This window comes from Lepisosteus platostomus, chromosome 2 (assembly GCF_059453375.1).
Source record: "Lepisosteus platostomus isolate fLepPlt1 chromosome 2, fLepPlt1.hap1, whole genome shotgun sequence".
Classification (NCBI taxonomy): domain Eukaryota; kingdom Metazoa; phylum Chordata; class Actinopteri; order Semionotiformes; family Lepisosteidae; genus Lepisosteus; species Lepisosteus platostomus.
In genome coordinates, this window is record NC_142612.1 from 35,036,377 (window position 1) to 35,049,262 (window position 12,886).

The 12,886-nt window shown below is 38.2% G+C and overlaps 1 protein-coding gene across 16 annotated transcripts in view; it reads left to right on the top strand.

Moving 5' to 3' along the window:
- The window catches only part of agpat3 (1-acylglycerol-3-phosphate O-acyltransferase 3), a 107,040-nt gene that overhangs the window by 73,098 nt on the left and 21,056 nt on the right, over positions 1 to 12,886 (top strand). For all 16 annotated transcript variants that reach the window (XM_088607298.1, XM_088607250.1, XM_088607207.1 and 13 more), the window contains 3 exons: positions 1,551 to 1,704; positions 3,929 to 4,031; positions 6,510 to 6,585. In XM_088607298.1, the coding sequence (XP_088463424.1) occupies positions 1,551 to 1,704; positions 3,929 to 4,031; positions 6,510 to 6,585 (333 nt within the window). The remainder of the gene's footprint in view (positions 1 to 1,550; positions 1,705 to 3,928; positions 4,032 to 6,509; positions 6,586 to 12,886) is intronic.

Sequence of the window (12,886 nt, forward strand, 5' to 3'; positions counted from 1 at the left end):
ACCAAAGCTGTGTCAGTCTTCTGTGTAAAAAATCTTGGACATCATGATTTGAACATCACGGGTACTGTTTTTAAAAAGCTGTTGAGTAAAGAATAGGAATTATGGCCCACTCATCTTTGCAGAATTGTTGTAATTCAGCCACATTGGAGGGTTTTCGAGCCTAAACTGCTTTTTTAAGGTCATGCCACAACATCTCAATCAGATTCAGGTCAGGACTTTGACTAGGCCACTCCAAAGTCTTCATTTTGTTTTTCTTAAGCCATTCAGAGGTGGACTTGCTGGTGTGTTTTGGATCATTGTCCTGCTGCAGAACCCAAGTGCGCTTCAGCTTGAGGTCACGAAGCGATGGCCGGACATTCTCCTTCAGGATTTTTTGGTAGACAGCAGAATTCATGGTTCCATTTACCACAGCAAGTCTTCCAGGTCCTGAAGCAGCAAAACAGCCCCAGACCATCACACTACCACCACCATATTTTACTGTTGGTATGATGTTCCTTTTCTCCAATGCTGTGTTACTTTTACGCCAGATGTACACCTTCCAAAAAGTTCAACTTTTGTCTCGTCAGTCCACAGAGTATTTTCCCAAAAGTCTTGGGGATCATCAAGATGTTTTCTGGCAAAACTGAGACGAGCCTTTATGTTCTTTTTGCTCAGCAGTGGTTTTTGTCTTGGAACTCTGCCATGCAGGCCATTTTTGCCCGGTTTCTTTCTTATGGTGGAGTCATGAACACTGACCTTAACTGAGGCAAGTGAAGCCTGCAGTTCTTTGGATGTTGTTGTGGGGTTTTTTGTGACCTCTTGGATGAGTCGTCGCTGCGCTCTCGGGGTAATTTTGGTCAGCCGGCCACTCCTGGGAAGGTTCACCACTGTTCCATGTTTTCGCTATTTGTGGATAATGGCTCTCACTGTGGTTCGCTGGAGTCCCAAAGCTTTAGAAATAGCTTTATAACCTTTTCCAGACCGATAAATCTCAATTACTCTGTTTCTCATTTGTTCCTGAATTGTTTGGATCGCAGCATGATGTCTAGCTTTTGAGGATCTTTTGGTCTACTTCACTTTGTCAGGCAGGTCCTATTTAAGTTTTCTTGATTGAGAACAGGTGTGGCAGTAAACAGGCCTGGGTGTGGCTAGAGAAATTGAACTCAGCTTTCCAAAGATGTGATAAACCACAGTTGATTTATGTTTTAACAGGGGGGGCAATCACTTTTTCACACAGGGCCATATAGGTTTGGATTTTTTTCCCTTACTAATAAAAACCTTCATTTAAAAACTGCATTTTGTGTTTACTTGTGTTATCTTTGTCTAATATTTCAATTTGTTTGATGATCTGAAACATTTCAGTGTGACAAACATGCAAAAAAAATAAGAAATCAGGAAGGGGGCAAACACTTTTTCACACCACTGTATTGCCTTGTCCTGCCCAGTGCTGGAGCATGTTTTGTTACTTGATATTCAAAATCCAATGATTCCCCAGCTGTGGTATATAAAAACACAGTTTTTTAACCAAGTTCTTCTCTCCCAATGCATTCTTGCACTGTCTTGTTCTATAGATCCTCCTTTACTGTGAAGGGACGCGCTTCACAGAGAAGAAGCACCAGATAAGCATGCAGGTTGCAGAGTCCAAAGGCCTCCCAAAACTGAAACACCACCTACTACCACGGACCAAAGGATTTACTACCACTTTGCAGTGTTTAAAGGGAACAGGTGAGGATGTCTGTCCAGACTGGAGATCTAGTGAACAGTCCTTAGCCCTCAGAAGTCAATGTCATATGCTGGAGGCCAATACACGATCTTACCTTCTTTGTTGTCTGACAAAATTGTCTCAGACTAGTTCAAACACACAAATTGTAATTAAATTCAATTGTCAGATTGAGTTTCTGAACAAATAAAAAATTATGTGTTCACATTTTGCTACACACTTTGGGTTTTAATACATAAACCTCCACAACTTGTTTACTAATACATTAATTAAATATACATTAAATATACTAATTACATGAGTTTATTTACTAATACATTCATTTGGTCATTACAGAAAAACAAAAACATCTACACAGGAATTTTACTTCATTTTACTTCAAAAGTGAATTCAGGTCTTAACCAGTACATAGTTTTTTTTTATTCCAGGATAACCAGTAGCTGATTCCTAACTGTATATTGAGAAAAAAAGGTTATCTTCTCCATTATATTAATCTCATTCACAATATCAATGCACTGTTCAGATGTTGGAGGTTCTTTAATAAACCATTTTCTTGTGATGGCTTTTTTTACTAGTTGAATAATGCCTAGTATATATCTGTCTTTTGGTTCAATCTGCTCATAAGGAAAATTTCCCAAATATGTAACAGAATTTAAAAGGTGAGTAAATCTACTATTTTATTAAGGGTTATTTGTATAAATTGCCACTAACAGTGTACACTTGGGCAGGACCAGGTATGTGTTAATGAATCACTATCTGCTTTCCACATAACCCCATAACCTCCAACACCTTGAAGTATTTTCCTTTTGTTTTACTTTTATATTTTGGGGGCAAGGTAAGAAACAAATCAGGTTTTTCCAACAGACGTTTTTCCATGTGACCTTATGCAGCTTGTTGAAATGTGCATATATTCATCCTCTGTTCTCATATTCTTTTTGCCAATTTATTTTAATATACTCTGATGATACTTTTTTCATGTCCTCTACTAATGTATACATTTGATATTTTCTTTTAATGCTTTTAATGATTGATAAGCAGCTATAAAAATATTAATCATTTTTATTCCATACTTTGTTTATTTATAATATAAACATTATATATTGTGTTTCTGTGATGCTTGTTCCTGCAATGTATTGAAAAATTGAAAGAATACAAATTGGTGAAGTTACTCTTTCAGATAGCATCTTAAATGAGTACAAGCCATCAATGCCTGACACATTGTCGCACATTATCAATCAACATTCAATTTCCTAATTCTTACCAGACCCAACTTTGCTTTAGAGATCTGGCCTTCCTTTGTCAGTGTGGGCAAGGGCTTCGTGAACTTCTTTTAGAGGACAGATGCAACTGTTTCAGACCAGTGTGGATCTGGCAGGTGTGAGCCTAGCCAGTGCCTGGATGGCAGACCTCCTGGGAAAGCTAAGGTTCCTGCTTGAAGTGGGGCCAGCAGGGAGCGCTCACCCTGAGGTCTGTGTGAGTCCTAATGCCCCTGTATAGTGTCTAGAAAACTGTACCATAACAAGGCACCGTCCTTCGGATAATATGTAAAACCGACGCTGTGGTCATTAAAAACCCTAGGTCATTTCATGAAATGAGTAGAGGTTTAACTCCTGCGTCCTGGCTAAATTTTCCCATTGGCCTTCCCCAATCATGGGCTCCTAATAATACCCATCCATGAATTGGCATCATTACTCTGTTCACCTCCCCACTGATAGTTGATGTTTGATGAACATACAGCAACACTATGGCTGCCGTCACATTATCCAGGTGGGTGCTGCAGATTGGTGGTGGTGGAGTGGAGTACCCATTAACTGTAAAGCAGCTTGAGTGGAGTGTCCAGAAAAGCCCTATATAAATGTAAGGAATTAGTATTATTAACTGTGTCTAAAGGCTTGGTTTAAATAAAAACTATGTATGTGTATTCCAAATTGGAGAATGATGGGGTGAAGCTGTGTCAATTCTAAGAAGCTTATTTTCCATCTGAAAGCTAGCTTTGCATCTTTCACATAGGAAATGTAATAATTATTTTTGATATTTTTGAATAAAAGAACCCATGGAATTAATTCACTTGTCAAATAATTCACCAGAATTCTCATTTTAATGTTAATAATGAGTAGTCAGGTGGAGTAGAAAAATAAAAGCAGAGAAAATTGGTGATCGTTTTTCTCTCTGTGATTATGGGTAAAGCTGAGTTTATGAAGATAATATGCTATTGCTTTAAATTTTTAGTTGCTGCAGTTTACGATGTAACCCTCAATTTCAAAGACAAGAAGAACCCCTCTCTATTAGGAATCCTACATGGAAAGAAGTACGGGGCAGACATATGTGTCAGGTAGGAATTGCACTTCTTTAATTCGGTTGTGCTGGAACTAACCTTTTTTCTTCTTTTTTATGTGATTGAGTTGATTTACCCATCACCACAGGTTCTTTATAACCCATCAGCTCCAACAAATGTTTTACATTAATAATGAATGTGATGATTGATTGTCCACAGTCATTTTCTTTTTTTACATACGTGCAGTATGTATGACTTATTGGCAAATCAAATAATTGGTGGATAATTAGTATTAGATTCAATAGATACTGCTTTGACAAAAACATTTCAGACAGGGAACTTAGTATGTCTCTTCAGAACCAGTGTGGTTCCCCACATTGAATCTCCTGATCGTTCTCTTCAGAACTAGAATACCCCACAATGAATCTCCTGAGAGTTATAGTATATTTAGAGCTGGAGCACCCCACACTGAATCCTAGAGTACCCCACATTGAATCTCCTGAGAGTCTTCATGAGAGCTATAGTACCCCACACTTAATTTCCCACGACTCATCTTCAAGAGTTATGCTACCCCTCACTGAATCCTAGAGTACACTACACTGAATTTCCTGGGGTTTTTTTTCAGAAATAGTGTATGCCACGATGAGTCTCCTGAGAGTTATCTTCAGAGCTAGAGTACCAATTTTTTTGCTTTTTGCAGTCGTTAGGCTTTATGCTTTTATCATAATCAGTATGACCAGTTTTAGAATATTACTAGGCTTTAATCTAATTGTAAACTGGCAAAAATTTTACATTGACTTTATATTTATAGGCTGGACTTTGAGTTGGGAGTTTATACATCTGGTGGTAAGAAGAGCTAAGCAAGTTCTTATTGGTTTTAGTAAGTGTTTGATAATGGCTCTAATGGCTATGTAGCTTGTTCCATACTCCCGCAACCCTTTGTGCAAAGAAGTACTTCCTGTTTCTCAGTTTTAAATACACTTTTACGTAGGTTTCTTTTGTGTCCTCTGGTTTGTGTTTCACTATTTATTCTGATAACATCCATTGCATTGACAATCCCTTCAAGGATTTAGAATAATTCAGTTAGGTCCCCTTGTGGAATTCATTGTTTAAGATTTGAAGGATAATATTTTTATCCCACAAAAGAAGAAACAAAAGAGCAAGAAAGCAAAATCTGAAAACATATATTATACTAATCCACTTTTCACATTCTAATACTATTTAACTCCTCTTTTCAGCTTTTTTCAGCTTGCATACATGCTGTGTGGTATCCTTAAAACTGTTTTCTTATTATACCTAGTTGCAAACTAGTGTTACAGTGTTGTCCATGGTTGTGGGATAAGTGTAGTTCAGTGGAAAAAAATCAAAACCAGATAGCTTTTAGAATACTGTTACTGTACTGTTTCTTTATTAGCCCTATACAATTTCTTGCATTAGGAATTCATCTTTTCGCATACCCCAGCTTTTCTCCATAGAGACACAGACACACAGACAGGGAGAGAAGCTTGGGGTCAGAGCGCAGGGTCAGCCATTGTACAGCGCCCCTAGAGCAGTTAGGGTTAAGGGCTTTGCTCAGGGGCCCAACGGAGTAGGATTCCTCTGCCAGCCGCGGGATTTGAACCGGCAACCTTCCAGTCACAGGTGCAGATCCTTAGCCACAGAGCCACCGCAGAAGTTTAAGTAGGTAGCTGTGTCAGCATGCATAGGCTGCAAAGGACCAGGTAAAGATTTATTCCACACTGAAACAAAAAGAGACACAACTTTTTGGCTGTGGAGCCTTTATCAGGTGTGGCCATGAGGACCATTCTGATCATTGTTTTCCTAAAAACGATTTCCTAATAATTTTCCTAATGAATAATTAATTAGATTATCCCATTCTGCTTAACATGGCTGGCCAATTTGTTCCAGACACCCACAATCTATGTTGATCTACACAAAGGTGTCCCTTCCTCTTTTCAGAACTATGTAATTGTGGAAGGAGGAACTTCTTCAGAGAGGAGGTCATGGTGAGAGTCAGAGCACTGATGCTGACAGTTCTCATCCAACTCAGCATTGTCATGTTAGAGTCCTTATTAATATTAAGATTAAGATCACTTTATTGGCCATATGCAATTTCTTGTATAAGGGAATTTGTCTTTTCGCATACCCCAACTTGCTCTCCATGAGACACACAGACAGGGAGAGAAGCATGGGGTCAAAGCACAGGGTCAGCCGTTTATACAGCACCCCTGGAGCAGTTGGGGCTTAAGGCCTTGCTCAGGGGCCCAATGGAGTAGGATTCCCCTGCCGGCCGCGGGATACAACCCAGCAACCTTCTAGCCACAGGTGCAGATCCTTAGCCACAGAGCCACAGCACTGCCACATAGGTATTCAGCCAATGTATTACAGTAGGTTCCATGCAAGTAGAATTTAACATGCACACTTGGGTTTCTGTAGGATCAAAAACTTGGCCTGAAAACCTTATCTCCACAGCTTAGTAAAACACCCATGGATCGTGTCTTCAGACTGACTGGTACCTTTGTTATTTTATGGCAGGAGGTTTCCTGTTGAAGATATTCCAGAGGATGAAAAGGAGGGCGCAAACTGGCTCCACAAACTTTATCAGGAAAAGGTAAAATTCCCATTCTTTTCATCTTTTCATCTTTTAATAAATTGAGTCATGGGACCACTTATATTGTAATTTGTTTTACCACACACAGTATTATCTTAACCAAACAGTAACCCTCTCATTTTCTTAACTGGCCTTTAAGAAATCAATGGATACTACATGTGAGTGGCAGGTTGCGGCAGGTTGGCTTAAGAGTCACATTATATTTCCATTATATTAAACACTTAAAAAAACACCTGTTAATGGGGTGATCATTAGCCCAGTGTGAATCAGGTTTTAAACTGTGAATAAACCAAAGGATCCTTATACTTGTGTGGCTTAAAACAGCTGGCAAATACTGGTGCTCTTCATCTTATAATTGTAAATGTAATCTGTGATAAGATATGAGGAAACTCACAGGAGTGGGCATCCAGCAGTTTTTGTTGCTAGTAGAATAATAATTATTGAATAATAATAATTAATAATTCCTTACCCTTATATACAGATGCAGCCAATCAGAATACTCAAAGTGTAATGTGCCATACCGTGACAAGTGCCACGGTATGATGAAAAGTACCTTTTTTATTTTATTGAATTATCTGATACAGGAATGTACAGTACTACTCTGTAAAACTGCCAGGTGACACATTGAATCCTTGCTGTACTGTGTGTCAGCTGTGTCTGTTGCATATAGTAAATCTTATAGTAAAAAGTAACTGTGTATTATCCCCCATTAGTGCTTTCCTGCACTGATCGTATTGTACAGTAACACTTAACTGATGTTTTCATTGTTTTTAATTATGTACAGTATACATTATAATGTCATTTGTAATTGTATGTAAATAATAATAAGAAAACATATATTTTAATAATTATACCTCCTTATACTCATAGCGTTTTTATGGACACTCCACTCAAAGTGCTTTACAGATAATGGGGACTCCCCTCTACCACCACTAATGTGCAGCATCCACCTGGATGATGTGATGGTAGCCATAGTGTGCACTGTACACTCACCACACATCAGCTATCAGTGGGGAGGAGAGCAGAGTAATGAAGCCTCGGTTTTATGTCTCATCCGAACACATGCCTTTTGACAGTACACTCATACCCCGGTATCCGAACCTAATTTGTTTCCGATAATCTGTTCGAAAGACGGGAGATCGTAAATTGAAAAGAAAAATTACATTATCTCTTATGGGGAACATTCCACCCTGTTTCGGCAAGTTAAATAAAAAACCACTCTAAACATATAATACCATATAGACCGTAATAGCAAGCTTGGTGAACAATGCAGTTCTACTCAAATAAGCCAACTATAGCTGTAAAATAATACATTTTGTATTCTTTCATAATAGATTGCTATCTAAGCGATCAGCTAGAACGATGTGCATATTGTTATTGACTATTACACTTAAGAATCTTTTTCTCTTCCTTAAAACCCCATAATGAACAGCAACAGCAACAAAACATATTTTTTTCACCTCAGAAATATTGCTAGACTACGCCCCATGTTATCACTAACTGTGGCTGAAAAGCTGATCAACACATTTGTCTTCTCCCGAATTGACCTCTGTCTCGGTTCTACTCGCTGGGATATCTAAATCTACATTGAACAAACTGCAGTATGTCCAAAATGTTTCGTCAGTCAAAATCCTGACCAGGTCTAGTGCAAGTGATCACATTACTCCTATCGTGGAGTCCTTCCACTGGCTTCCTGTGAAATTCAGTGTGGGACTTTAAAATCCTCATGCTCACCTATAAGGCTCTGCATGGCTTGGCACCTCAGTAACTGTCTGAACTATTATCGCCCTACTCCCCACCTCACAACCTTCGCTCTTCAAATTCTGGTCTCCTTACTGTCCCCCAAGCCTGTCTACATTGTATGTGGTGGTGGAGGGGAGTCCCCATTACCTGTAAAGCGCTTTGAGTGGAGTGTCCAGAAAAAGCGCTATATAAGTGTAAGCAATTATTATTATTATTATTATTATTAATTATGTGTGACAGGGTCTTCTCCTGTTATGCCCCTAAGCTCTGGAACTCTCTGCCCAAGGATATCAGAGAGTCACCTTCTCTAAACTCCTTCAAATACAGACTCAAAATCTTCTTTAGAAGAGCCTTTACTTAACTGGTTCCATTCTTTATCCCTCTGCTCTTACTTTTCTTAGTACCACCATCCACGTTCTCCTGTATTGTAATTGCAATCGTAAACAAAGGACTACTGCCTCACGGCATCCTTAACCACAATGCCTTGCACACGTGCAGAAACAAACACCTGTTCGGTGGTGCTAAATTCAAATGGTTCTCGTCCAAAATCGGTCACTTTTGAACTTCAAAGTTCACATTAGCGAAATTTCATTCTTATAACAAATTACAAGATACAAAATCTTCATGTTTGGATTAGCGAGAATGTGTAAACTGAACGTTCTCATACCAGGATGTGAGTGTATAGTTTCCTTCTCACTATACTGGGGCATTTGGACCAACAAAGACTGCAGGGTGAGCACCCCCTTGCTGGCCCCACTAACACCACTTCATTTTTTATTTTATATTTTGATTGCAAAACTATATTATATATAGTGGCTTTAAAAACATATTTCAAATAAAATAAACACATTAAAAACAAAAGAAATTAGCTGTGACTTGAAAAATGTACTTTACAATCAAAAATTGTGTTGGAGCTAATACTGTATAATTCAGCACTGTATAAATGTTTTTTAGGGAACCCACGTCGTAATGATTCTGACTAAATGTATTCGAATTCTAGTATTCAATTTTTTAGTGTGTCAGTAATTCCATCCTAGTTTTATTTCAGTGTTTTAAATTCATTTAAATTTGAAATGTGTGGTTTTACTTCCTCTGTAAGCAATAATAACATTTATCATTTTAATTATTTGCTGTACATACATAGTTATATAATTTCTATACTGTAAAACACTTCTTTGTAGTGTATTGGAAAACGCTACTTGTAGTTTCTATTTAACTCATCCACTTAGTATGATGGATTGGTAGTTCTGTGGTAGAATTCTTGCTTGCAGAAAGGGTTGAGTTTGATTCCAGTCAATGTGTAAGCAGTACAAATACACCACCTGTTTTTCATTAGGAGATTACTGAAATGATACAATGCATGTGAATTACACTATACCAAGCTAAGTGCTTGACGTATTTGATTGAAAATGTTGATATGAGGGGTGGCTATGCACTGTAAGGAGAAGGATGTATATCTGTCAAACTCTTCACTGAACATAGTGAATTTACACAAGACATTAACATAACACTTTCACAGTGAAATAGTCACTTGTCGACTACTTTGGACAAAATCAACTCTCCCAAAACCAAATAAAAATGTCAAGAAGGATTCGACAACATCAGAGAGAAGATGACCAAGGTGGAGATCATGCTGGTGGAAACTGTACAGTTGAGGCTAATATTATCATAGATAAAGTAACAGCAAACATCACTGACATACAGTACTAGACTCTAAACTCACTGTTTTAAGAACCTGTCTCTGCTATATCCAGTAAAGTGGACATGATGATTAAAAGAGTTGATGAAGTGGAACAGTGAGTCTCAGAACTGAAAGATGGTAGTGTGATGGTGGGTAGTAGAGTACAAATGGTTGAGGCAGACTTGTGCAGGATACGGGATCGTCTTAAGGACTTCAAAAATAAAAGCTGGTGGGAAAATTTAAGAATCCTGGGACTAAGAGAGAACATCGAAGGGAACAACCCAGTTGAGTTCTTTGAGAAAAGGATTCCAGAAACCCTTGGCATGAAAGTAAAGGGCGATAAAATCAAACTGGAATATTGCCATCTCATGGGAATTCGACACAGATCTGGGGAAGGCACAATGAGGTGCTGATGTGACAACACAACTACTAAGAAAAGCAGAGAGTAATAGAAGCAGCCAGGGCCAAGAAATAAATCATTGTAGAGGAAAAAGAAAGGAGAAAACGCTTCCATCTTCCAAGACTTCTTGGTAGAGGTGCAGAAAAAGAGGGCAGAAACTGCCGCGTTGAGGAGTTGGGTGCGTGACTGAGGTATTCATTTCTGTACCCCGCAATCATTAAAAGTTTTAATGGCTCGGAGGGATCCGCTACTCTTTCCAATGTTAAAGTTTCTTAAAACCATTCAACAGCAATCTTCCTTGTCTAAATAGTGAAACGTCCACTAATAAATGAGTGGCCTTGGATTTAGTTTGTGAATGTGATCAAGCAGAGAACTGAATCATCACGCCTGCACAGTGACTGAAATTTTTCTCTGACTTATTAAGTAATCTGTATTTTTGAGATATTGTTTTTATAAGGTAAGTGTAGAACATAAATGGTTCCTTTTTTTTGTAAAAAATTGAAGACAAATTATTTTTGGCGAGGAGTAGACAGTTTTTTTCTTAGTGTAATAGTTGAACCCCCTATAATTGTGCATACTTATTACTGACTGTCGCAGTTGCATGGCTCGCAGAAACTTTTAGTTAATATAGCAGAGAAGTTAAACAATTTTGTTCTTTTTCTTAGTTTGCAGACTGAGTCTAGTAACCTTGTTCTAATACTGTTCTTTTTTTCTCTTTCTTACCATTATTCATTATTCAGAAGATAAAGAGGTTATTTTTTAAATATCCTGGTGTCAAGTTGTATTTTGTTGTTTTTTTTAAATAGTTAAGTTAACTTTATTAATAGTGCAATACGCACATTAAGCAACATTCAACATAAATATACAACATACAAGTTACAACATTTACAACCAAGGTACAGATGCAGCCATTCAAAATGCGCGGGCGATACCGCATTATTTTCCGGTACGCTGTACGCAGTCTACCGCAAGCTACCGGTAAATACCACGAGTTACCGGTAAATACCGCTAGTTACCGTAAATTCTCCTATAATACGACAAGCAAAATAATAGTATCCGGAATTTCCGCAAGGTGGAGCTAATAAAGCTCAACGTCTCATGTTTGAGCTGTGGCCATCAGTCTTTAACGAAGATATTACTAATAGTATTAATAATGAATGACCTTGGACAAGCTGTAAGTGTAAACTCAAAGTATTGCCCTGGTCAACATTCTTTTTTTCATTGACCGTCTTTGTAAACGTAACACCACAGCATTTCACAATCACGCATTTGTTTCCAATCATGCAAAGTACAGTGATTCACCATGCCTTTCACATGCTCATAAAAGAGATTGATTTAGGAACATAAACATATTACCGTATGCAAACTGTACTGTATACAGTATGTATATGTATATTTAATGTCTTAACTGTGCCCGTTTAAGTATTGAATATTCATATCTAATTTTACTGAAGGGAAATCTTAGTAGCTGAGCATAAAAAGAATAGGAGCATACTGCAACGCGTGTGAAGGCCATAAACGATATTAATTTTGGAACATACGAATCACCGAATTATTGTACTTGACATGACTTCATTCAGCCTTTCCTGAACGTCTATGACAGGCAGAGAGAGTGCTGTTTCTGGTGCAATCTTTTGCAGCTGACATTTCACTGTTTTAAACGAACAAGAAATTAGATTGCTCATAAATCACTTATCCTATATAAATACAGCGTAATTGCCCTCCGAAAATCCTCTTTTTCTTGTTCGTTTTAGAGACCTTGATCGAAACTGATTTTAGATGTCAGAAAGGATTTCTTTTCTCTGTATTTCCTACATTGCTTTGTCGAGATTTTAACTTTATATTTAGGCTCAGATTTCAACTATAAATCGTACACTAATTAATAGCAGAAAATACTGATGTTTTGCTCCCTCTTACCACAAAAATATATATGTTTTGTAGCTGGGATGAACTTAATTTCGTACGCGTAGCTACTGCGATTTGGACACAAAGCAGTTAAAGATGGCGCAAATCAGGCACCCAGAGGGGGGGGGGGGGGGGGGGGGGGCGTCTTCTCGCCTCCATAACTAAAATGCCAAATAGGAGTGGCTTAAGCGACATACACAGTCGTGTAACTGACAGTTTGAGGTAGCCTATCGTGTAAATTTCGCTTTGTTGCTGTTGTAACAGAAGAAATAAGGTTCTTGATCCCGAGATTAAGTAAAACAGATGAGTTTATTGCATGCAAGGAACAATAAAGCTGAAGTCTTGTTTCCCGCAAGAAACAACAAAACCGAAGTATTGTTCCCCGTACTGTTACAAACTTTTGGGTTATATAGTGTTTTCTTCTCCGTTTCTGACGTCACTCGGTCTGATGGTAAAGAGGGGGGTTCATGGTATTTGGCCAGTTTACGATGTTCTGGACAAATGGTCAGTTTAACATTACACCCAGGGGGGTTCCTAGCTTGCATCTGCAATCCTTATCAGTTAACCCCCTT